This window comes from Hetaerina americana, unplaced genomic scaffold (assembly GCF_022747635.1).
Source record: "Hetaerina americana unplaced genomic scaffold, ioHetAmer1.1.p SCAF_10, whole genome shotgun sequence".
In the NCBI taxonomy this organism is placed as follows: domain Eukaryota; kingdom Metazoa; phylum Arthropoda; class Insecta; order Odonata; family Calopterygidae; genus Hetaerina; species Hetaerina americana.
In genome coordinates this window covers 9,635,676-9,663,333 of record NW_027286070.1, presented here as the reverse complement: position 1 = coordinate 9,663,333, position 27,658 = coordinate 9,635,676, and the positions used below count along the sequence as shown (strand labels likewise).

Sequence of the window (27,658 nt, the reverse complement as noted above, 5' to 3'; positions counted from 1 at the left end):
ATGTTTCCCTGTCAACCACTTCATGAATATCATGATATTCTTCAACAAGTGTCAGAGTCTCTTGAGGATTTTCCTTACACCATTAAAGAACCTTTGCTTCCATATGTTTGTTGTAATAAAGAATTTCATTTGTTCTTCTTGGATTTCCCACGCTTGCTTGCATTTTCTTAGTGGACCTAGCTCTCCCTCTTAATTTTAGGCAATATGTTCTTTTTCTCTTGTGATGTAGTTTCCCTTAGGTCTTTGGGTCCTCTGTCCAAATTTTCAAATATAGTGCCATCATATTCTTAGAATACTTCTTTAGACCTTCTAAATTCAGCTTAATCTTGCCTGGTAAAATTTTGCATTCCTCAGTTAATGTTTGTTTTACTTTAATTCCTGGTTTATTTTTTCTTATGTTAATATTATTGTTGAGATTCCCCATTGCCAGAAAAATATTTGTCTACAAAAATACTTGATAATTTCTTAATGTTAATAATAATTACTAATTCTTGGGTTGGAAAATAAACTAATTAAACCATTTGGATGTGAATAAAAAGGAATTTGTTCTATTCTATTAGGAATTTCATGGAACATGAAACTTAGAATAGGTATATGTATTACATTGTGTATTATTGTATATATTATTGTATTAATACAATATGTATAACAATGTAAGCATAAATTGTAGGTCAAATAAAAGTACGTGAATTACCTATAAATATTTAATTATCATATGTGATATCTAATGCCTTGATGTGTCTTGACGTGCCTTGTTATATTTAATATAATATGTCATTTTAATGCCTTAACGTGTCTTGACGTGCCTTGTTATATTTAATATAATATGTCATTTTAATGCCTTAACGTGTCTTGACGTGCCTAGTCATATTTAAAGCCTTGACGTGTCCTATACTATGTGTACAATTTTTTGTATGATGCAGTCTCTGGACAAATAAACTTTTTATTATTATTATTTTTAATAAAAAGGGGATGAGTTATCTGTGGTAACTATGGGGAAATCCAACTGGCTATGCAATATGCTTTGTGGTAATAGTTGATATGGACTGTCCAAAACCTATGGTAATAAGTGGCGTGCTATCTGTATTCTGGAAGATGAGACCAGAGCTGTATTTGAAATAACAGAGTGGGTGAATATACATGTATTTCAGGTTACGCTATGTTGGACATGGCGATGACCGCACTAAGGACTTCTGGTATGACTTGACCAAAGTGCGTGCGCACCCCGTGGGCTGGGTGTCCTCCCAGCCACCCGGTGACCCTGCCAAACTGCTGCCCCCTGAGGACCTGGTTGACAAGTTCCAGGACCTCTCATCATCCTTGTTTGCACCTGGAGGGGCCCTTGCTGGAGTGACCACTGTCCCCCCTCATCTTCTAGCTGGGGTGAGCTTCCTGAATTTATTTATGAACTTACTGAATTTTTTCTTCTTGGCTGTACCTTGGAAAAATAGTCTGAATATGCTAATAATCAGTTAACCAAACACTGACTGAGGTAAATGAGTAAGTAATTGATGAGTAAAAGTTTTCCTTTCTTTTGGGAAGTAAAAGGTCGGGCATCCAGTGGATTGTTTGTTTTCAGGATGTTTCACATGGCTGAGATGTTACATACAAGTGTGGAGGACAATCGAAGAGCCGCTATTATTGAAAGTATTCACGCAGGGCATTATATTTTGAAATAGTTCGATTCTTCTGGTACCCCAGATCAACTGTTTATGATATTGTGGCTGAGTATAATGCTTTGGAGAAGTCTGGGGAAGGTTTGGCCAAAACATGGTGTACAGCAATGAGGAGGGGTAAAAATCAAGAATTCTCATCCTTAGTAATTCTCCAGAAGAGTATCAATACACCATCATTATTTTTCATCAACATGTTTTTAGATATGGTTAACATGTGATAGGTAAACCCTCTTGAGAAGTTGTGTTTTTTTTGACCTTGATATAGCATTAACTGGTTTGGTAGGAGATGGTAGATTTCACCCAGTACTAAGCCTGACAGAATGTGAAATTCTTACATCAAGGTAGTGGGGACAGTTCCTTTCCCTGTGCCGGTCATGGTTTCCCAGGAAGATCTGATTCCTGAAAAATCACATAGCTTGCATGGAGCTGCAGGTGCCCAGAGAGGCTTTCCGTGGAATAAAACCTGGGCCCTCTGGTCAGCAGTCCAATGCTCTACCCCTAGAATACAGTGACCCACGACAATAGCATATTTTTTGTTAATTGGCCATTCTTGAATGGCTCACTGAAATAATCTGAGGACACCTCATTTGATCAAAGTAGGACCCTCTGTAAAATAATTTATTACTTGAATTCAAAGAGATCTCTTAAATCAATTTTATTCCATGCATTAATCTGGGTACTTTTCCAACAGTAGTGCCACATCATTGTGATACTACTGTTGGAAACAATTTAAGGCACCTTTAACCTCCACTTCACTTGTAATTGTGATGGTTTTGGCCAGACACACTAAACTGATCTTTGTTTGCCCTCTGTAGTGACCACCTATTACTTGCCCTCATTTCCCAAAACATACCTCCCTCTGTCCTTGTCAATGATCCTTGCCTTAACCCCCCTCTCTGCATCCAGTACTATATGCGAGTACAGTACTATATATCGTCAATGGTTCTGCCTAGAATTGTTCAACTTTATGGATGCAGGAATAGAAGCAGATACTAAAATGCTTGACCTGTCAAAAGTCCTTGACAAAGTTCATCAAGATCGCTTAATGCTTAAGATGGGCCAAGTACCACTATCCACAGTTAGAAGAGGAATCTCATGGGTCAAAAATTTCATGAAAGGTCAAACACATAGGGTCAAATTAGAAGAAGTGTGTTCTGAAAAAACAAGTAACATCTGGAGTCCCACAAGGTAACGTACTTGGCCCGCTCTTGTTTTTAATGTACATAAATCATCTACTTAAAAAAATTAAATCTGCGATAAGACTTTTCGCAGATGACTGCATTATCTACAGGAAAGTTGAGAATGAGAGCGACTGCAAAGCACTACAAAGGGACATAAATAAAGCGGCAGATTGGGTGACAAATAATGGGATGGATATTAATGTTAGCAAATGCAAATCCATCACTTTTAGTCACAAGGTAAATGGAACCAATATGGACTGCAAATTCTTGGAAAATGTCATTCCTAGAAGTGATAGCTGTAAATACATGGGAGTTCATTCAACCAAGGATTTAGGTTGGGGGCTGAACGTAAAATACATAGTTTACAAAGTTTTCAAAACTCTGCTTTGGGTGATGAGGAACCTCAAAGGGGTGCACTAGAGCAACTAAGGAAAAGTCATATAAGACCCTGGTAAGACCAATTTAATAGAAATCATCACTGTAATGAGACCTGCACGTAGAAGGTCATATTACAAAACTGGAGAAGGTTCAAAGAAAGGCTGCCAGATATGTACTGGGGAAGCATAGGAGGGTGGAGAGAGTGACTGAAATGTTAAAGGTGCTGGGCTGGGAACCTTAACAGAGTAGAAGAAAAATAAGTAGGCTTTGTGGAATGTTCCGCTCTATAAAGGGAGAGAAAGCTTGGGCATAACAGAGGAAAGAGGTGGGAAATCCAAATTTTATAGGGAGGAATTATCACAAATAGTAGTGGGCTGTGCACTAAAAGCAAATTAAAAAAATAGTCATTTCTTAATGAAAAAATTTTTGATTAAAACAGTTTACCTGCAAAAGCTATTTGAACCCTTTCCTAACAGGGTAAATACTTTTAGAAAAGATATAAACAATTTATGTAATAATTTGATTGATGTGTTTGGTAAAATTGTATGTAACAGATTAAAGAAATTTTTCCTTGTGGATTGGGGAACTGATGTAATTGAGATGGGTATTTTTTTAGTCTTGAAGATAAGTGTTTGGATGTAAGTGTGTGGTTTTTTTCTGACTAATTTTATTTATTATCTTTTGTGATGTTGGTTGGATTTGAGTTGTCATGTTATTTTTCCAAGGCAGGTTTGATTGTAATACATAGGACTTGTGTGCCACCTGACATTGTCTATCTGCACATATGCATTTTAATAATAATAATGAATAAACCTGTGAAAACTTGCCAGGTGATGATACCCTGTATTGAAACCAGTCACAGTAAAGTTATCATTTTTAGAATAGCATAATAACAGCATTATAACGATATGGTACCAAAATTTAATTATTTTAAAATAGGATACCTTTTTATGGTAACATGAAACTTTGGGTCCTTCTGCCAAAATGAGGTAATGTTACATAAGTACTCTAAAGGGGGGTTCAGGATGCCTAATGAATTTTTGGAATTGTCTTTCTCATTGGTTTTACATGGGCTCAGTATGTGAGTTCAGGTTGGTTTTACATGAAATAGGTGTGTCTGTTGGGCTACTGAAGTACTTCGGACTGCTAGAAAAAGTCAGTACTTCTTCCTGAGGTAAACAAAGTAATTTCTCACTTCCAGGGTTTTTGAGGTGTTAAAGTTTTGCTCTAATTTGCAATAAAAATGGCTTTTGGTACAATTTACCTTGTAGTTTATGCTGCTTCTGTGTATACTTCCTCAGGATGGATTCACCCCAGTGGATCGAATTAAAGAGGGGATGAAGCTGGAGATTCAAGACTTGACGAATGCCTTTCATTACTGGTTTGCCACGGTGTGTAATTTTGTTTTTCATATCCCTCTCATTATTTTACGCTTGAAAAAAATGTTATTTGCATGGTTTGTTTTGGCCAAATTTTTCAAATAATTGGATCAAATTTGCAGATTATACGGAATGTTGGGGGACGGTTATTACTTGAATATGAAATCCCTGTGAAGATAGAGTGTGAATCATCCAATGATACCATCAAGAATGACTTAAAATTCTGGCTCTTTTACTGCTCTGAGCGGATTTATCATGTGGGCTGGGTGGCTAAAAGAGGTGAATTATGCTGCTCCATTTAATGAGGTCACTTTGTCTTTAGTTTTTGCCAAGCATTACTTACCTATTCCTTTCTTTAAAATTTTATTGTGATTGTGTTCAAAGGTTCTCCATTCAGTTATGTGCCTCCAAAGAAGATAAAGACGGCCTTTGATGACTGTCTTCCTGATTGGGATGCTGTGACTCAAAATGTATTCGCTGAGGCCAAGAAAAACCCAGCACCATTGGATTTATTCCAGGTTTGTCAGGATGATCATTATCATCTTGAAATGTCTGCGTTAGTGTAGTTCCGTTTTCAAAATGCCCAACTATAGAAAGGTCTGATCTCATCCAAGGCATCCTCTTGCAGAATAACGGTCCAAACGAGAAGCATGGTGTGCAGGAAGGTACCAAATTGGAGGCTGTCCACCCTCTGATGAGGACTCAGATCTGTCCAGCCACTGTCACCCAAGTTTTTGATGCTTATTATTACTTGGTGACTCTTGATGGTATTGATGGTGCTGCATGGTGCTGTCATGCAGATTTCCCCTACGTCTTCCCCAAAGGTAGGTTCAGTCCTCTGCCAATGAGGGCTTATATGTATGCATCAATGAATTAGACATTGGATATCTGATTTACCTTAGCCATTTTCTTGGAATCTTAAAGAAAGCCTCTGCTATATGATAAGACAAAGGTACTCAATTGGCCTGCTAAACTGGCAAAATCTGTTTTAATCTGCACATCTGCATCCATTTTTACAAAATAGAAAGTTATTCGTTGAGAGAAATGACACTTTCCTGAAATTTAAAGATAAAAATGTTGTGAAATTCATGAAAAGCCTACTTTTTTGCATGAGGAAAAATTAGCATTTTGCGTACGGATGGCGATAATACTTGTTATTTAGGAGCATCATTTTAAACTCATGATTAACATAATTGACATTTTTGGTGGTAATTTTTCATTTACTTTTTGTTATTTAATAAGAACAATCATAACTTAATTTTTGGTTTTGTTAACTAATTGTGAAAGTAAGCTGTTTAACTGTATTTAAATCCCAGACATTTTTCTATTATGGAACACCATTTCAATTTCAACAGCTTGAAACTTAAACATCGTCCCTATTCAGTTCGGGGTAATATTTCTTTCATCTCTTCCTTCGATACCGAAATGCCCTGCCTCATTATTTCTTGAGTGTTCATCCTCATGACCCTAGCTGAGCTAATGGTGAGGAATCTTATCTGTATCACCTCAAGGACCATTGCATACCTGCCTGCCAGGTCCACTCCTGGCTATGGGAATGCACTCTCAGCTTTGCTCCATCAACGTAAACATTTTTTATGGAAAGAATGAGAGGGCCAATAATAATTTGCCGATGGTTCTATTATACATCTGGTCAGTTCTTTCTCTTGATGTGTCTGGAGCAGTTGTTTCCTCAAGCCCTCAAAGTTTCATATGTCTGGATTTCACTGCTGTGCCCTGTATTCCACGATATCACCATTAACTTAGCCCTCTTTATGTGGTCAAAAGCCTCTAAAGCTACTTAACACACAAAAAACATTCTGATTGTATTTAATGCCCCTTTCTACTAATGTTCTCATCACTGCAATAACATCACATGACCCACTCACCTTCCTAAACCCAAACTGACCTTAATCAGCTTGCAGTAATCGACTTCATCAGAACTAATGTTCTTCAGGGCAAACAAGGCTTCAAGGAAATTCCAAAGAAACTGCGGGAGATACCGCAACAGTAACTTTTAATGGAATCATCAGCTAATGTGCATTTCAATGCAACAATTTCAGAGTGGAAAAAAGATTTTTACACTCTGAAATTGTTGCATTGGAAGGATTCAGGGATTGACAATATACCTGAACTTAGAAAAACAACACTGAACCGATAAAAAAATCAGAAAAAAAGGCTCTGAGAAAGCTATATTGTCTAAATTGTGATGTCCGTATTAGAGGTAAAATACCAATTAATTTAAAGAAAATAATATTTGTTGGTGTACCAAAAAAGAATGCAGAAAATTATGAAAACCTTAGAACACTTGGTGTGAACACCCTTTGTATTGAATATTATGTCAGGGACAATCTATCAACCAATGAAAAAGAAAGCAGATCTTTAAGTGAGGACTAATTTGGATATATTAGAAATAAAGGAACAAGAGAAGCTGCTTTCACTCTCAGACTCATCATGGAAAAGAAGATACAAAAATAACAACTAAACTATGTTGCATTATTTGTTCTGGAGTGAGATTTTGCCGGTGTTGTCTGGAATGTGAATTTTTGTTCTTGAAAAAAAAAAGAATGAACTACAATGACCAGGATATTAATATGTATTCTATGTAGAGAGGAGGTGGAATGATCAAATGTGGAGAAAGCTGGTATGCAAGAGAAAGAAAGAAGTAAGGAGGGTTGCTTATTAATGCCTCTGATATTTAATATGTGCATTAGGGAGGTCTTTCATGAGATAAACAGAAAAATAAATAGGTGGATTGAAATACACAGATAAATAGCAAGTATTCTGCAATTTACAAACCACATGGCTATTCTTTAAGAGAAAAAAGAACTGCCTATGGTACTAGCTGCTATGGAAAAGGGGATGAAAAGTGTAACCTCTACATAAACTGCTTTAAAACTAAGTTAATAGTTTGCAATCAAATTAGTGAACATAATCTGCTAGTACCTATGTTTTGACATGTTGTAAAAAGTAGCTGAGTGTTGAATCTTTGGCAGCATGATCAGAAGCTATGGTAGAAGCAAGAGGGACACAAGTAGTAAGGAGAATAAGGTTGGCAAAGATGGCCTTTTATCAGGAGAAACAACCACTAATGGAAAATATTATTAGAAAAGACATATGAAAGCCATTTATTAAAATTTATACATGTAGTCAACTTCACAATGAATGTGAGATGTGGGCAATAGTTGTGTCTGAGAAAAGAAGATTTGAGATGATGGAGGATTGAAACTACAGAAGAGTGGTGAAAATAAAATTTGCGGACAGAGTAAGAAATGAAAGAATTTTTCAAAGAATCTTTGAAGAGAGAAGCTTAAAGAAGACCTTATGAGTAGAAGAGGAAAATTAGCATGACTTATCCATAGGCACAATATTTGAAGAACATAACTGGAGGAAACACAGGGAAAGAATTTCGAAGGAAGGCCAATGTTGAACTTTTGGAAACAAGTGATGAAAAATTTCTATGCTATAGAAACTCTGAGGAAATTGACTTGTAATTGAATATGGATTGGAAATCTGCTGGAAACCAATCCTCAAATCAATAATGTGTGGTGAAGATGGAGTAGTCTCCTAAAGCCTTCCACTGGGACAGCTTGACCATGACCACTGGAAGACTCAGTAAGACTTTAATGACAAAGTATCTACTTGTGCCTAAGTTTTCACTTTTGTGGTAACTTTTCATGATAAGCAGGTCTTTTCGCTCAACTCTCTCCCCTTCATTGCCTTTATAGAACTCTCTCTTATGGAAGGTTTACTATGGAAGAAATTATGTATATGCTGTATGTAGTTTATGGTTTTTAACTATTATTGATATGGAAAGTCTGCAGAGGAAGGGTGAAATCGGTGCGCTGTACAGCAAAGTTAAATCGTTATCGGGAACTAAGAAAGGAAGAGCTATGCTAACAGTGAGAGATAAGGCGGGTAAGGTAATAGTTGACGCAGGAAAGATCCAAGAGAGATGGAAGGAGTATATAGAAGAACTGTATAGTAAAGAACTCAGACCAACAAAGTTAGACATTGAAAAAGAAAATGACGTAGAGGAAGATAGCTTAGGTCCAGGCATACTAGACAATGAGATAGAAAGGGCATTAAGGGAGATGAAACTAAATAAGGTCGTGGGGGTAGATAACATTCCCGTGGAACTTTTAAAATGCTTAGGAAAATGTGGGAGGAAGAGGCTATATGGGCTGATCCGTAGTATTTATGAGGAGGGAATCTGGCCGGAAGACTTTGTGAGATCAGTTTTAGTTCCTATTCCGAAAAAGGTAAAGGCCACGTCATGTGAGGACTATAGGACAATTAGTTTGATATCCCACGCAGCTAAAGTTGTTCTCAGGATCATAAACAAAAGAATAGAGAGTGGGGCAAATGATTACTTACGGGATGATCAGTTTGGGTTTAGGAAGGGGAGAGGTACACGTGATGCAATTGCAGTAATGAGATTATTAATCGAGAGGAATATAGAACACAACCAGGAGGTATTTGCCTGTTTCGTAGATTTCGAAAAAGCGTTTGATAGAGTGAATTGGGAAAAACTAATGAGTATATTGCAGAAAATAGGAATAGATTGGAGGGAAAGGAGGCTAATCCGCAACCTGTACATGTCTCAGACTGCTCGGAGTCCGGTTGGGCAGTGTTAGGAAGAGGTGTAAGGCAGGGTTGCCCATTATCACCGTTGCTGTTCAACCTGTATGCAGAGGAAATGATCAAAGAGGCATGGGAAGAACTCGAGGTAGGAATGAAAGTGGGCGGGGAATTCGTAAAATCAGTTAGGTTTGCTGATGACCAAGCTTTAGTTTGTCAGTCAGCCAAGGGGTTGCAAGCATTGCTGAGTGAATTGGAAATTCAGTGCGACAGATATGGGATGAGAATCAATATTAAGAAAACAAAGGTTATGCGATTTCCTAGAAAGAAAAAGGCCAAGCTTAACATTAAAATAGGAGGGCAAAAACTAGAGCAGGCAGAACAGTTTACGTATCTCGGTAGTGTTTTGGACCAACACGGTCAAAGTAGTAAGGACATAAGGAGAAGAATTACGCTAGGCAAAGAGGCTTTCATAAGGAGGAGGGAGTCGATGACGGGGACGTTGAGTAAGGATGTTAAGAAAAGACTCGTAAAAACTTGGATTTGGAGCGCAGTTATGTACGGCGCGGAAACGTGGTCATTGAAGCAGGAGGATAGACGTAAACTGGAGACTTTTGAAATGTGGGTGTGGAGAAGAATGGAGAAGGTGAAATGGACAGAGAAGAAAACAAATGAGGAAGTACTTGGTATGGTGGGCGAAGAGAGGGGTTTGTTGGGAGCAATCCTATGGAGGCAGGAAAAGTGGATGAAGGGGGTGTTGACCGGCAGTGGGATGTTGAAGACTGTGACAGAGGGTAGAATGTTGGGCAAAAGAGGAAAGGGAAGGAACAGGATAGGGATGTTGGACGGGATGAAGGGAGGAAGAAAGTACTCAGAGATGAAGAGGGACCTGATATAGAGTAGGATGATGGATTTTGTGTTTTGTTAGGAGTAATAAAATATTTGTTTGGTAGTTGTGTCCATCCAAAAACCTACCTTATCCGGTAGATTATCTTAAAAAAAATATCAGGTGTATAAACTTAAATTCGCTGTTTACTCACAGATGGCGATATTAAGATTTTAAGTTACTATTGACACGCTATTCTTTTGTTTTTATAAAATTGGCATCTTTAAACAAAATAATCGGTGCACATCATATGCAATTTCATACAACTTAAATTTATGGTAAAAATTGTGGTAATGATGTCAAGTTTACCTTAAAAGAGCATATGCAGGAAACTCTGCTTTTCTGCTTTAATTTGAAGAAATCGTCTGCTGAATTGCATCAAATGCTTGTTGAGGCCTATGGCGACAGTGCTTTATCGGAAACATTGTGCAGAGATTGGTTTTATCAGCTTAAAGATGGCCATTTTGACATGTGCAATAAGGAGTGTAAAAATCAGCCTAGGAAGGTTGAGGACCATCAATTGCAGGCTCTTGCAGGTGATGCTGTGCGTTTGGTGGGATCATCAGAGTGTCATCTACTATGAGCTGTTGAAACCTGGTGAAGCTGTTAATGCCAATTGTTACCACCCACAATTGATCAAATTACACCGTGCTCTGCGTGAAAAAAGACCAGATTATGAGCAAAGACATGAGGAGCTGATTTACCTCCATGACAACACACCATGACAGATCAATAAAGGTCCATAACTTTTTGGAAACACCTAAGTGGTAGGTGCTGCTCCATGCCACATATTCACCAGACCTGGCTTCTTTGGACAACCACCTGTTTTTGTCGATGGGCCACACTCTGGCCGAGCAGCACTTCAAAACTTATGCGGACGTCCGAAAATGGCTTGACAAATGTATTGCATCGAAAGAGATGAAATTTTTTTGGCTTGGTATCCACAAATTTCCCAAAGGATGGGAAAAATGTGTAGCTAACAAAGGACAATATTTTGAATAAATAATATTTTCACTTTCTATGAAAAAACATGTTTTTTACTGGCTGAAAAACAGTGGATTTAAGCTTATACACCTGATATGACTCCTATTATATATCATGTGAAAGGAAATAATTTCAGGAAAGCCTATGCCTAGTGACATGTCCGAGATATTTCCATGTATGTAGGTCTTCCTATTCACGTTCCCATTGAAAACCAAGGTCACGCCTAAAAAAATGTGTTGAATAAGTGATCAATTTCACTATTGGCATCATTTATTAATGAGGTAGTATTTGGTTTGAGTGTTGAGTGAAAGATACCATAATGCCATGGGGGCTACTTGATTTGAATTTGAATGGTCCTCAATGGTGTGAATGAGGAAGGTTTTGTTGCATGCTCACACGTCCTACTTGTGTGCTCAGGGTGGGCGAAGGAGAGGAAGATCACCGTGCGGCCACCAGATGAAGAGCGGGAGGCTGTTGAGTGGAGGGAGCCTGTGAGGACGGGGAAGGGGGGGCGATCAGATGCAGATGAGCCTCGTTTCACCCCAGGCTCCAAACTGGAAGCTGTCAACCCCCTGGACCCAAACACCATTTGTGTGGCAACTGTGGAGAAAGTCGTGGATCACCTTGTTTGGATTCATCTTGACACTGAGGACAGGTGACAAATATTCCCCATGCCCACCTTGGGCACTTTTTTCACACATTAATTGCAGAGACAAGCATATAGAAAGTATATGTAATGCCACAGATGATTTTGGGTTTAATTTAGGCCATTATTGCTTTGTTTTTCATGTGCGGATTAATTTTTTCCATGAATATTTTTTCAATCATTTTTTTATTTGACTAGGTAAGCAAGGTATTATAATTAGTGTTCTTTCATGGGGTTATAATAGATATTTTTATTTACATTTTATTAGGAAATGAGAGTCACTTGCAAAACTTCTTTGGAAAGGATACACATTTATATTGATATTAATATTAATAATTATTCCCAGAATAATCGTTTGCTGGAAAATTTTTCTCAATTATGAATTTTGCTCATTTATTCCCAAAGTAAATCATCAATGAAAGTCTTCCCAAATTTGTTTTAAAGAGTGTCTTTTTTATAAAAAGGTGTCCTTTTTATTTTTGCTGCATATCATGTATCTTTGCCTAGTGAGCTATATAATTATCATTGTTTGTTTTCAGTTTTCACCCCAGCCACATTGTGAGCATGAATTCCACAGATATATTCCCTGTTGGTTGGTGTGAAAGCAACTTGTATCCACTAAAACCTCCTCGCTATTACCACATGCCCTCAAGGCCAAATGCCGGAGGTGGATCGGGTGGGAGTTCTGTAGCTAGTTCGTAAGTATAAGCAATGAAATTACTCTTTTTTCCAATTCATTGTCTCTTCATTTTTTACATCCGTCACCACAAAGCTTACATATCCATGAATCTTTGGACTGTATATATAGCATTTTAAATGATCGAGTAATAATAATTTATTTAGAGTTGTCATTTTTATTACAGAACTGACCGCAAGGAAAATTCTGAGAATAATCAGCGATCATTCTGGTGCCCTAAGATCTATTTCAACCACAAGGTATGATATGACAGTGAGATGCAGATGATTTTTATTTTATAAAAGTTATTTTTCCTTTTGGAAAAAGGATAATAGTCATTACTTTTAATATTGAAACCCTAAGAAAATATAATTCCTGAAATGCCACTCATCACCAATATATATGTGTTAATGCTATTTCTATTCAACGATACAAGCAGTTCTAATTTGAGCAAATCAGTAACTGAAGGATCAACAGTGTTTGCATATTCCAAGAAACTGCTGGAGATGACGCAGCAGTAACTTTTGACAAAGTCATTCTCTAAATGCCGGCCTGGTGGCGACGGGGTAACGTCCTCGCCTACCAACCCTGAGGTCGCGGGTTTGATTCCCGCCTAGTTGGATTTTCTTCCATCTAGGGCCTGGTTGTATGTGATTGTCTTCAATTTAATGTCTGTAATGTAAGGGTTAGGTGGAAGAAGGGACTATAGGTCTCAAACTCGCCCAATTAAGTCGATAAATAAATAAATAAATGTGTGTTACCATGCAACAATTTCAAAGTGTAAAAATCATTCACCTTGCCCGGGATTAGAACCTGAATCCCTTGATATCTGACTGAGTGCTTTAGCCAGTTAAGCTATTGAGGGATCCTCTTACTCTCATAGATTTTGGGGTCTTTGAAGGAACAAGATGTTGTGATAAAATACCGTACATGAAAATTCACAGGCACTCATAGTCATGCACAATGTGGCACAGTCTACAATGTTTGAGCCAACTTAAAACACTAGAGGTTTTTCACCTCTAACAAATTCCAAGAAACTGTGGGAGTAACTTTTAATGAGGACATCTGCTAAATATTCATTACAATGCAACAATTTCGGACTCTAAGGGATCAGGGTTCAAATCCTGTTAAATGATTTTTACACTCTGAAATTAAGTGTTTGCATGAAGGCCTATGATACTACCTTGATCAAAAAGTTCCCGGAATAACCACCGTGTGGCGCTCCCATCGTTCCGATTTGAGTTCTGTTTTTTTTGTTAAATTGGTACATCTGTTGTTGATATTCCTTTTAAATCTTAGTGTCATAACTTGACATTTGCAAAAGTTACGTAGCCAAGAGTACATCTATCTCTGTGTGTGTTGGCGATTTTTTACAATTGCAGAAATGGATTTAAATTTGCAACAACGAACTTGTATTAAATTTTGCGTAAAAAACGGATTTAGTGGCGCACGGACGTTGGAAATGTTGGAAAAGTGTTTCGGCAACGATTCTCTAAAAAAAACGGTCGTTTACCAGTGGCACGAGCGGTTCAGAAGTGGTCGTGAGTCAATCGAAGATGATGAACGCAGTGGCAGACCATCGACATCGAAAGTCGGTGAAAAAATTGATAAAGTAAAAGAAATGTTGGTCAATAACCGCAAATTAACCATCAGAGAAATAGCGGAGGACTTGAACATTGCCTATGGATCCGCCCAAGACATTGTGGTTAATGATTTGGGTTTCCGTCGTGTAGCAGCAAAGTTGGTGCCAAAAGACCTCAATTTCATGCAAAAAAGAGACCGTGTTGACGTCGCAAAAGACATGATTTGCGAGGCTGAATCCGATCCCACATTCATCAAAAGGATCATTACTGGAGACGAGACGTGGGTTTATGAGTACGACACGCAATCCAGACATCAGGCAAGTGAATGGCGTTCACCAAATGAGCCGAGACCAAAAAAACCACGTCGTTTTCAGTCAAAAAAGAAGGCAATGCTGACGGTTTTCATGGATTACAACGGTGAAGTGCATCATGAATTTTTGCCAGAAGGCCAGACAGTAAACAAAGAGTATTATTTGGGCATTATGAGACGTTTGCGTGAAGCAATTCGCCGAAAGAGACCAGAAATGTGGGCAGAAAACTCGTGGATTTTGCACCATGATAACGCACCGTCGCACAGTGCTATCATTATTCGTAATTTTTTGACGAAAAATGCAACAAATACCATCCAACAGCCACCGAATTCACCTGTTTTGGCTCCCTGTGACTTCTTTCTGTTCAATCGAGTTAAAAAACCATTACGGGGAACGCGTTTTAGCAGCCGAGAGGAAGTAATGGAAAAATCGCAGGAAGCACTGATGGACATACCGAAAACCGAATATAAAAAATGTTTCGAGGATTGGATCAAGCGCTGGCATAAGTGTGTTGCAGTCGATGGGGATTACTTTGAAGGGGACAATATAGATTTAGATGAATAAACTTGTATTTTTAATTTTCTGAATAAATTCCGGGAAATTTTTGATCAAGGTAGTATAATGCCTCATGTAAATCAGTTTTTTTTGGTCATTTGGATCACATAGGTATGAAGGTTGTATATATGTGCATAAGGAAGTATAATGTTGTAGGTTGGCTTTGATTTGAGAGCAATTTCTTAGTGGTGGACTCTTACACCCATTTTTAATGCATACGACCACTTATTTGTGGTAACTTTCACCTGTACATATTTCTAATTTTATTTGAATCTCCTATTTTAATCTAATTGTGACATCTGTCATCAGCTTCTCTCTTTCACTGACAAGGATTTTATTTTTCTTCTTATTGATGCTCATATTCCCGAAGTACTTGGTCCATTGCAGTCAGATTTGCTGGCTGGTCCACTTGCATATTTGCTGGTACTGCATTATCATGGCGAACTAAAGCTTGTTAACTTCACAGCACAGTTGGCTGCCCATGACTGCCATGTTGTGACTGCTATTTATATCTGTACCAGGGGAACTCTTACACACACGTATATTTATCAGTTGGGTATTAGTTACCTCCTATAGCCTCCTTGGCTACAGGAGTTTTCATTTAATTTATCAATTTGTGAGGCCGTAAAACTCAAGTTTCCTAGATTTCAAGGCATAAGCCAAGTGAAATTAAATACCATGCAGCATAGGTAAAATTCATGCAGGTATCCCTAAGTCTCATCATTTTGCAATTTTGCAAGACAATGAACTACGCTGATCATTCCCAACCGTGTTTATTTTATCATCTATTTGTATTTCCAGTGCTTCTCTGGGCCATTTTTGAGCAAAGGGAAACTTGCACAGTTACCTAAAACTGTTGGCCCTGGCCCTGTTACACTGGTAATGAGGGTAGTTCTTTCAATGCTCATCAGCTCAGCATACAAGTCATCTCGTGTCCTCAAAGAGTTGCAGGCAGAGGGAAATCCAGGCCCAGGAATGCATCTAGAAGTTCTGAAAGCTAAGTAAGTTGTACATGCTGAAGGTGCTCATCAACAGACTCATTTGTAGTTTTATACTTAGGGCTGTACTTAGAGTCATGTATCTAAGGTCACCCCAATAAGTAGTGATTCACAAAAAGCATTTGAACTAAGATATGGGTTTCAAGTCAGGCCTTACATACTACGTATGTGGTCTGTGCAATAAATGCACAAACTGGTGCAATCTGGCGGCCATGACGGGGAGTATAGCCCTGCCCACTAGCGGCGCTAGTTGCCTGAGACCCAATTAGCATATGGTGCCAGTTATGTTAGTTTCCGTTGTTCTTGTTTTTACTGTTTGTCGAAAATGGAAATTGACGAAATCACGGAGAAACGAATCAACATCAAGTTTTTGGTGAAGAGCGGTAAAAGTTTTCCAGAAATTACTGAAAAGTTGACAGCTGTTTACGGTGATAATGCTCCGAAGAAAACATACATTTTCAAGTGGATTCAGCATTTTAAAGATGGCAGACAAGACGCCATGGATGATGCAAGGCCGGGACGACCTTCAACCACCCGTGTTGACAACAACATTGATCGTGTGCAGTTCCTTCTCCTTACCGATTGTCTAAAAACCATCCAAATGATAGCTGATGAATTAAATTTAGGAAAATCAAGAGTGCACATTATTTTAACCAAACATGATGGATGGGATCCTTCACCATGACAATGCACCTGCACATTCAGCAGCCAGTTTCTGGCAAAAAATTCAATCACCCTCCGTGATCATCTACCACATTCACCAGATCTCACCCCCTGCAACTTTTTCCTATTCCCAAGATGCAAAAGTGTGATGAGGGGACATCATTGGGAAGATGTGGACACAATAAACCAAGAAATAATGAGAAAAATAAAAAGCCTGACTGCTGGGGACTTCCAAGGTTGCTTTAAATAGTGGAAAAGAAGATGGGATAAGTGTATAGCAATGAATGGAGGGTGCTTTGAATGGGATAAAATTGATGTAGACTACAATTTTGTAAAATGAAGTTTTTATGGCCTCTGTTCGCGTATTTATTGGACAGAGTAGTATATAAGTATTTGTATAATACAATAAATGCGCATCACTTTTATTCCCAAATTTCTTCTCTTTCTCATTAAAATGTCCTCTAAAATTGTGCAATATTTTCAAATTTACAAGGCCACCTGCAAGCTCCCGTCTCCTCTCCACCCCTATCCGCGTTGTATAACCAACCACCCACACTGCAAATGCTGCCATCTTTATTTGACCTGCCTCACTCAAAATAAAATTCCCTACCCAAAAGTCATTTTCACCTGCACCTTAAAAAACATGATCTACTACCTCTCCTGTAACTTCTGTCCTGCCTTCTATAAGTGGGCTAATGTTTCCACCCTTTCCCTCTGCATGAACAACCATCATGATTCTACTAAATCTCCCACTCTCTTCAATTATCCCATCCCTACTCACAATGCTTCCCACAGCCAATCATTTTACAACTCATTCTCTGTTTCGGTGTTTGAAACCCTCCCTGAATCCACAAGTAGCATAGATGTGGGCGAGAACATGCGAAATGGCTCATAAATGGGTTATTAAATCTTCCGTGGGAATATTGTCTCTATCTATGGCCTCATTTGTATTTAATTGCCTTTAATCCCTTTCTATCATGCAATCACTTATGCCTTAAGTTTAGCTATCCCAATCTACATCATATTTTTTTTCTAATCTTAAGGCTTCTGTAACATCTATCTGATGAATTTGCCCTGCTGCTTCCGGGAATTACTGTCGTATAGGTTGGCTTGTTGGACAACAGTTTCACCCCCAGCCTTGGAGGCATCTTCAGGTTGATGAAATGATCTTTGTTGTAATTTTGCTGCTATATATAAGGGATGCTGGCTGGTCTGGAGTGCTCTGATTGGCTGTTCCTTGGTGGTAAGGTGGAATTACCCTGTTCCATGTGAAAGTCAGAGTGCAGCCATCCTCATGATTGCATTTATTAGGATTCCCTATATGTAGTGACCAAATCGCAACAAAGATCACTTAGATCTGAAGATGCCTCCAGGGCTGAGATGAAACTGTTGTCCAATAACCCAACCTATGTAATGGTAATTCCTGGAAGCAGCATGGAACATATTCCGTGTCTATGTCTAAAGTTGCTCGCTAAATATTTCAATCATTTCAATCCTTAAGGTATTATTTTAATCTCCCGCAAATCTTTGCTGATTCAGTCAATAATTCACCAACCTTATTTCAAATGGTTTGCACGTTTTCTGTACTAATTTCTGATGGTGATTTCTTCTTTCTTTATGGTACATCTATTTCACCCTTCCTCTATAGAATCTCCATGTTCTAGCACCAGTTTATTGGTTATCTCCTTGTACTTCCTTCTACGTAATTCTGTACTTATACTCTTCCTTTTTTTTCTCACATAAATCTTCCTAATCATCTGTAATTTATGGTGTCCTTGTCCTTTTTTCAATTTACTATTTCTGTAGTGATGTTTGTGGTTTTCAATAGCCATTTCTTTATAAACTTTCAATTTTCTTTTCCTCTACCCTTCTTTCTGTGCTCACTCAGAATTTTTTCTACTGCCTAACACTCTTTTTTTGTTCCAAATGCTTCAGCATTTCATTTTAAACTATGGAGGAACAAATTGATGTGAATTTTAATTTTTTACTTATGTCTTTTGGTGTATTTTTAATTCTGGATGAATTTTTCTCCCTTTTTTATTGCATAGGTACAAACTCAATAGTTACCGAGCCAGTGTGGCTGTTGTGACGTCAGCTGACAAAATACCAGCTTTCTGCATGGATATATGTAATAAACTTCAGTGCTGTCCTCACATGTTTGGACCTGAATTGGTGGGAGAGAAGTGTCCTGCAGAGTGCAGTGTCCTATCCAAGACCAAATTTAGTAAGTGTTTGTGGTGAGAACCTAAAGAATGTTTATGAACTTGAATATTTAAGAACTTCATGTGGCTCTCATTTGTTAAAAAATAACCGTGGAAGATTGGTTTAAAATGTGTATAGACGTTGACAAAGATTCAGGAAATTTAATTTCTAGACGCAGATGCAGTACATATGTAAAAATTTGCATCCATTCCCTAGGATGCTGGTTCATTTTAAGTTTTGCTTCAGTACTGTAATGTTTTATATTTTCTCTATTATACTAATCTATCTACATTCAGGTGAACTACTTAAATTTTTATTGCAAAATCAAATTTTCATTGAGTACCTAATGAGTTAATTTTGGAATTATCCATGGTTGTTTTTGGAATCCATTATTGCATTCTATTTGTAGTTAAGTTATCCAATTGCCCATAAATTCTTGTTTGCAGCTCAGTATTGGCTGAGAGGTAAGAGAAAAATTGGACGGCCCAAAGGGGAAGCTAGCAATTTGGTTTCAAAGCCAAAACAGAGACGCAAGAGAGGACGAAGAAGGCTTTTCACATCCACTGCAAGCATACAAGGTATCAAAGCACAAAGGGCATCGGATGAGGGTGCAATGGATGTTGATGGCTGTGATGAGACCGCACCATCTTCTCCTGTTGCTGAGGGAAAGAGTTCTCCCACCCATCCAGCAGGTATCTATCACCTGTCAAATCATATGACAGCACTATCATATTATCTGATTGCAAGCTATTTCAATAACTATATCAGACATTTGGTTTATATGTGTATTTTTCCCAAAGATTATAAGGTCAACGTAAAATATAAGAAATAACATGACATTGGGAGATGTTGTTGTCACAATGCAATGAGGAAAATGCAACTCAGCACTATCATTAAATAAATTTATGGTGCAAATCACCACTGCTGTATTAGGGTGATGCCTTGTGCGCAAGGTACGATGCACAAGTTTCCTGTTGCCTTCACGTTTCATTTAGCCCGCTCTTTTGGAATTAATACTTCTTGAAGACTCATGGAGTTTCTAAATGGCGAACAATTGGGGGTTAAAATTTTCATAATGCCATTTGCATTGGCACAAAATAGCAGCATGAGATGGCCTTTCAATGACTTGTGGCCTGGCATTGCATTCTCTTCTGCTTTTATGTGCACATATATAGGTCCACTTATTAAAAACAGGTAAGATCATGTTTTGTTAGCTTTTGTTTAGTTAGTTAACCCTCAGAATCTACAAGTCTCTTGAAGTCCCTGATGAAGTTCTCTGATGCCTTTGAGTCAGAGCTCGCTACTTCACCATGCCTCATGACACTGTTACCCGCTCTTCCCTTAACTTCTCCACCCTCTCAAGGCTTCCCTCAAATACTTCTTCAGCCTTTGATTATCCTGGAATCTTTTAAACAAGGTTGAAAATCCCTTTCACCTTCTCACAAATGATATTCTTCCTGATAGTTTATCATTGTAATTGCTTTTTGTTTATCCTTATGAGAAGCACCTTTCAACATTGTCAGGGAACATAACCACTTTGTTGATCTTCCTGTCACTCACTTTGAAGCCTCTATCTCCATAATTTTGTCCTTGTTCTTGTGGATAGTGCATATCTCTGATTTAGACTGATTGTATGTGCATACTAGATAAGCCACACTCATGCGTCGTTCTCAATTTTCAATGATTTTACTTTTTAATTCTAAGGCTATTTTATTCTCTTATGGCTGTCTTCTCATTGCTTTTTCTGTGGAGAGATTTTTTAAGCTGTTCACCAAATACTATTAAACCAAAAAATCACAAACAATATTGAAATGAAATGAATGACTTTATATTCCACACTCTTAATTTAGAAGACCCAGGTTTCCATGTTGGACGTCATCATCAGATGGTCCTCTCAGAAGCCAACTTGGTATATATACCTTCTGAGTGGGGGATGGAGGTTGGTCAGAGAGGGAGGGTTTGGGAGGGTAAAGAGGGGAAAAGGTTAAAATGTAAATGGGAGGGAAAGAGAATCACAGCTTTTGGTGTCAATCGTTGACTTGAAAGAGTGGTAGATCTAGGAGTAGGAGGGATACCATTCATTTAATTTCAATATGTCATGTTAATTCCACAAAGTTATGCCAGACACAACAAATTTCACAAACAATATGTTTGAACACCAGTTTGGTAAGATATGTCACAAGCGACCCTACGATGCTATTGGGATAAGTGCTAAACATGAACTGAAGCAGCAGGTATGCAATAATTCCAGAAATCCCCCTCATCCCCTCACTCATTATGCGAAAAATTGTTTGTTAAGTGAGTCATTTTGGTCTAAATATTTTGTAAGGTGCTCCCAAAGCAAGGTTCTGCTCTAGTTGTTTATTAAAAAATAGGAGTTTTTTTACTGTCCAATATGTTTGTTGGACTCCACAGAAACTGAAAGATTAAGAATAATTAGGCCCACCCTAAATTTCAAATCCAATATTTTATGGCCATTTTCTGGTAAATTCATCTTAGGCCCGTAAAAGCTTTGCCAGTTGCTTATTTTTATTTGCACAATTATTCTATTAATTGATGGTCAGCTCTGGAAATGATTACGAAAATCTACCACCACCATATTGATGGTCTTCTGTAACTTTGGGATTGGTTATTATTGGCATTAATTTAAATGTGGTTAATTCTTTCCTGTAAAAAAAATAAATTCTTTTCTGTGAAAACGCTAACTCTTCGATTCTTTCTTTGTGCGTTACAAATGGATTTCCACGAAGTGTTGGCCTCAACCATTTCTAAAATAAATTTAATCATTGAAACAATCATATTTAAAGAGACCATCGCGCGCTCTTGTGTGTCGGTCAAAAGGGTGAGTACGCTAAGCCTGACTTTTCATGTTTGCCAGGTAATGAGAGCGAAGGAAGTGGTTCAGAATCTCGACCTGCCCCCAAGCCGCCAGCCTCCACCCCCCAGAACAACAGATCTGTGGGTGGAGCCGTGTTCAAGAGGAAGTACGTCAAGAAAGAGGTTCCTCGCATGGAGATGAAGACGAGGGGGGCGAAGCTGCCCAATTTTGCACTTCAGATGAGGGCGGGCCGGTGGGGCAAGGCGGAGGGAGGCAGTGGGCGCACTGGGGGAGGAGGCGCCAGCGGCTTGACTGCGGGGAGGCCCCCGAGGGGCCGGCCGCCTCTCCGCAAGAACCTCCACGGCCCCCCACCCAGCCAGCCAGCTCCACCCCCGCCACCTCCTCCCCCACCCCCCGCCGCCTCCACCTCCACCACCACCCCCTCCGCCCCGGCCGGCACTCCAACCACCGCCCCCCCCTTCAGATGGGCGGCATTCTCCCACCAAAGCCGGCTGCCGCGGGACGACCGCACCCCTGGCTCGGTTCCAATCCCCTCGAGTGGTCCGTCAACCAGGTCACCGGTTACATCAAAGGCACCCACGACTGCGCGCACCTCGCCGCCCGCTTAGGAGAAGAGGTGAGTAGGTCAACCCCCTAAGCACCTCTGCTTAATTTTGGCCTCTCCCTGAGAGCATTTGACTGCTGCTCAGAGGGGGCTCGAATCCTGGGTGACATCCTTTGGCAATCCCATCGAACCTTATAAACAATTCAATTTTCCGGTCAGTAGAAGAAAATGGGAAATGAAAAATGAGATAGAAGTACCCCTCTCTGTAACTTTGTGAATTGCACAAATACCTTAGGGCTTTTTTGGCTGACTTGGAGCATTCCTTGCTTACAAGTGGACAAGGCTTGTCATGAAGGTAATGGCCATATTTATATCCTGGGGGCATATCATCTTAAAGGGTAGAAGATTCGGCTACAAACTGTAAGGCTCAGGTTCTACAAGTGGACTCTAAAGGCTTGTCATGAAGGTAATGGCCATATTTATATCCTGGGGGCATATCATCTTAAAGGGTAGAGGATTCGGCTACAAACTGTAAGGCTCATGTCCTACTCCCGATGATTAAAGACATCCATAGATTTACTCAAGCCGTGCAAAAATTACACGGCTTGAGCTTTCCAACTGCAGTAAATTCTTGATTTTACATGTGTGAATTATCTGTTTTCTGGATTATCTGTGATGCTCTCTTCCCATCAAGTCAAAATTTTAATAATTTCATAATCAAAAAGATAATTGCGAGTAAATGTTTTGAAACTTAGCACTCATTTGAAATACATGTACTTTCTTAAATGTTTTCAATTTTGATCGCAAAATCATATGTTGTCAGTTGTATTTAGTATTTAATTTAAACATTTTTGGGCTATCCGCATTTTCCCTATTATCATTTCACTCAATTTTCCCTATTATCAATTCATTAGCCCTGATAACTCTGCATTCCCCTTAAAGATGAGCAACTAAATAGTGTTACTAAGCAGCAGACGAGTCATTAAAATTCTACACTGCATTATTTTAATTGATATATCATATTACGAATCTGAATCCATATCAGCGATCCTTTACTAAAATTCATTCTTCACTGGTAATTTGTGTTTCCTGGTTAAGTGATTGTTTTAACTTTATGAGGAAATTATGTTCTGCTATTCTCTTTATGATAGTTTTGTGTTCTTGTAATTTATAAATCCACCCTTATGAAATGGCTGAAAAATGGGAAAAGTGTAATTTCTATTGCTAAAAAAACTCTAAACTCTAAAAACTAAAGGAACAAAAATTACCCTGAATGAAAAAAAAGAGTTTCTGTATATCGTGACCTGTTTCTACCACTACCATATTTTCATTTTATTTTGGTTATCCATTTACTTCAACTATCCTTGTGTAATAGTGCATCCATTGGCGTGGATTATCAAAAGTTTACGATATACATTGAAATGCACAGATGATAATGGGGAGTATTATCTGACCAGTCTGCCTTACTTTTCATCTGCTACCTGCACCCGTTCAGCTGGGGAAAAATAAGCTTCCTCCTTAATCTACCCCCGATCATCTGTCATACATTCACTAATTTTACTGACTTACTTTTTGAAGCATCTCATCCACCGAGTAAAAAATTGCATCAGGGTTGCACTTTATATTTGTTGGTCACTTCACTACTGCAATTCATATCTCTTCTCTTTTTGAACTCAAACTTATTATCAAGCAAGTAATGAATTTCCCTCTCGCCCATCCTTTTGTTGATTTTGCCAATTACTACTTAAGCTGCATGTGAAACCAAAATTATGGTCCTAGTCTTCATACACTACCGCCTTTTTCATGTTTGGAATGGGAATCATGGCTGATCAAACTATTTCATCTAGCTAAAGTCCTGTCTCGCAAATGCTGCAAACTTCTTTTAATTATACACTTAAGTAGTTCTGCCAGGATATGTCTACCCCCACATTTTTGTGCCTTTTCAATTTTTTATTGTGTTTCCTACCCTTTTAAAATTGCTCTCCCACCTGAGCCAATTCGTCATTCCATATATAAAAATATGACTACTCTTATTCTTTTGTTGTATTGGGTTGAGTTTTGTATAATTGGCCAAGTCATCTAATTCACCTTGCAAGGCAAGACCACCGTGCCATCTATGGCAATCAAATCAGCTGACTATGCGGAAATAACTCAAGCAGCACAGGAATGAATTAAAATATAGAAAGAAACCACCATTGACAACCAATCATGTTAGTGCAGTGGATCAAGCATCCCATCATAAGTAACATCTAAATTCTGGGATTAGGCATGAGTGCTATGCTGCATCGTATCAGCATTGAAGATGATTTTTTATAAACTAAAAGGCATTGTGATATCTATTTTAGAAAGTTGAAATGTCAGTATATTGAACAAAAACAAAATTTTTATAAGCATTTATTTCCCAGGTCAGCTCTGACATTCCCTGATTAAATCAAAATATTTGTGATTAGGTTGTTAATTACTGTTCGTAATATAGTCACTCAGGAGAGCATGTGAACCCCTAGATAACCTATTGCCAAGGCTTGAAAAAAGGGTTTTTATTTTTGGCTATTTTGTTAACTACTCACCAAGTAATTTTCATTTTCATTTGTCCGCAGGAAATTGATGGGCAGGCATTTATGCTTCTGAATTTGCCAACTGTTCAAGAGCACTTGAATCTGAAGTTGGATCCAGCAATAAAGCTGTGCCGCCATATTGAAAAGCTCAAGTTTGCATTTTATATGCAGTATGGTTGTAAGTAAAATAAGGAAAGATTACCTGAACATTTCACCTCTCATGTGCCTCTATGTAAATGCCACAAATTTCAGAAACAATCATGTGATGTATGTATCCAGATTTTTACTTCCGCTAGGATTTAAAAAAAAAATGATTTATATTGACATTGTTCTTTTAGATTTATGCACATGAAGTTCAAATCAAATCATGTCATTATGGTGAGATTATTGTAGCAGATAAAAGAATTTTTATTTAATTTTTTATGCCAATCAAAGAGGATGTAAATATGTTTTTCCAAACTTCTTGAATATTCTAGAACCACTGTTATGCATATTCTATGAGTCAGAGTGAGAGAGAAAGAGCTAATCATAAATTTAAAAATAATATTTTTAAAGTACCAAAGGGATCTTCATCAGAGTAATTTTTTTAATACCTCTGCCTTCTTAAGCTGGGCTGCATGCCAGTATTTTTCTGGTAAACTTACTTGAAAGTATCTGTCTATGAATTCCCCAAAAGCTTGTTTGTTCTGTATTATATTTATATTGCTTTCAGTTAATAGGCATATTTCCATATTGTTTTGGCATTTAATTAGTCTGTGTGATGTTCAACTTGCAGGAACTTATGGTGCAAGTTTTATACAGATTAAATGTAGCTATTTATTTATATTTATTGTGTTCTGAAATTTGAATTTTAGCTTGAGCTAATTATTTTGAGATGGACGATAATCTATAGTTTTGTATTTTTATTATGAAATAGTGATTGAAAATGTGAATTGTGATGATTCTCTATCTTCCATTATGCTTTAACAGTATTCATTGAGTTGATAAATCATGAAACATTTAAAAGAATATTTTTATAAATATTAAAATTTTATCTGGTTACCAATACATTCGTGTACTATTCATCAATGACCTGCCAGTGTTTGCTGGTGAGATGGTCACATATACCTTGTGTAGGTGGAAAATAAATTTGAATTTCAACTGTAATTTGTTTTTGAATACACTGGTGGTGAGTCATTAGTCAAGATCAGTTTATTTTTTCATTTTATCCAATCAGTCAAATTAATTTCCTCTAAACAAAGAAAAGTACTTGCTGTTTTCTTTTTATTACATCTGAACTTCTTGTCAATCTGTAAATAAACTGGCAATAAAATTTTGGAAACTGATATCTATTTGCAATATTCACTTCTTGGGTGTGGAATTTAGGCCTCTTGATAATTAAGCTGTTAGCACAAGGCACCCACTCTCCAATTGAATCTAGTACAGGCAGCATGAAGTTTGCTTTTTTCTATAGACGTTGAAGTCTTGTTTTGACCTTTTGAGGAAATGAAAGTGTACCTTTTAATTCTCATATATGTTACCAGTATTTTGGTATTTTGTACAGATTACTGTGGATTTAATACTTAGTGGTCTCACTTCTGAAGCCTTAATTGGAAAGGAGTTCTTTTACATATTTTTATGTAATTACCCTTTGAAATGGTATTTGTTAAAAGTTGTAAATTCATTTTTTAAGAAATGTTTAACACAATTCCTTATGTGGATTTAACCTCATTATTTTAACTTGTTAAGAGTCATTTTTCTTAGCATGTGAAAATGCTGTAGCTTATTTTGCAGGTTTCCATGGACTGATGAAAAGAGACTCAGAATATTGACAGGAGAGAGTATATATGCCCTTCCAGTTGAAATTATTGTTGTTATTTATGAACTCTACTAATTTCCTCATTCCTATTCAAAAAGAGGTAATTTAAGAAGGCAAGAGAAGTCTTTCACCCTTAAGGAAGAACAGTGAATTAGTAAGCTCGAATTACTGACATCCAGACAGTGCACTCCTAATTAAGGTGATCAGCTTGCAATGGAAAATCACTTTGACCTTAAAATGCTTTTGAACTTCCAGCTTCCAGAAATGAAAAAATGTCTACAAAGTCAGCCTAATTTGATAAAAACATCAGAAGAATTCATTTTACTAGTAGGTTTCATTTGAAGCTGATTGCAGTGCTGTGAAAGTGCCTGAAACAAGTTTTGATACAGGGCAAATGGACTTAATTCCCCTTTGTTACCAGCATTAGATCACAAAATGTTAAATATTTTTTCAGGAGTCACCTGTGATGCTGAAGAGGTGACTGCATTTTTATTCAATAATGCAATGGTTCCACCAAGTTATTCCTTACAATGCTAATTGCATTATTTTGAATAATTAATAGATAACTCCCACGTTTAATTCATCCAGACTCCATTAATTGCTTCATCCAAGATGCGTAATGATAAATTTTGCTCTCTACTCTGCAGTACCCACAACTACAATTAGTATTTTAATAGAGCAGCATTTATCATGCCTGGAGTATGATTGCTCTAGTTTACAGTACTACAATTGCTTTACTAACCAGTGTGGTCTACAACTGCCTTCAGTCATGTGAAGGCAAGCCGTTGTGCAGTTCCTTGAACCACTGAAAGTATAATTTGATGGAGGCATCCAATCAGCTAGCCACTTCATTTGGTTGGATTTAATAAACCTATCACAGTCAAGAATAGATTACTGCTGCCTCCCTAGAACTGGTTTTTAGCATCATCAATACTTTTTGCCTGTTAGCTTACATTGCTATAGTCTCATACTCAAAGCAGCTGACTCATGAACTGTTATCTAAAATATTCACTCAGTTTTCAAGTATGCTCATTGGCCTGGAATTAATCATTTCTTTGGTAGTGGGAATTGGCTTTAAATACCAAACCCTCATTCTTTTTATTTTGCCAGTGATGATTGCCAATGAATTACTAAGTCACTTTATTTTTACCTGTTCATTTAAATATTCATGCCAATTCTCTTCTTTAGGATTTACAGGGGTCTTCATTCCTGTCTTCTTTGAGTAA

The 27,658-nt window shown here is 37.8% G+C and overlaps 1 protein-coding gene across 1 annotated transcript in view; it reads left to right on the top strand.

The window, feature by feature from the left end:
- Positions 1–25,959, top strand: part of LOC139699971 (scm-like with four MBT domains protein 1) — a 28,646-nt gene extending 2,687 nt beyond the window's left edge. Inside the window, 14 exon segments of the mRNA XM_071598377.1 lie at positions 1,152–1,383; positions 4,537–4,626; positions 4,737–4,893; positions 4,999–5,132; positions 5,243–5,438; positions 11,480–11,717; positions 12,248–12,406; positions 12,572–12,644; positions 15,635–15,834; positions 18,543–18,718; positions 19,143–19,388; positions 21,575–21,819; positions 21,822–22,151; positions 24,677–25,959. Of these exon segments, the coding sequence (XP_071454478.1) occupies positions 1,152–1,383; positions 4,537–4,626; positions 4,737–4,893; positions 4,999–5,132; positions 5,243–5,438; positions 11,480–11,717; positions 12,248–12,406; positions 12,572–12,644; positions 15,635–15,834; positions 18,543–18,718; positions 19,143–19,388; positions 21,575–21,819; positions 21,822–22,151; positions 24,677–24,820 (2,620 nt within the window). The 3' untranslated portion in view covers positions 24,821–25,959.
- Positions 25,960–27,658: the final 1,699 nt, after the last annotated feature.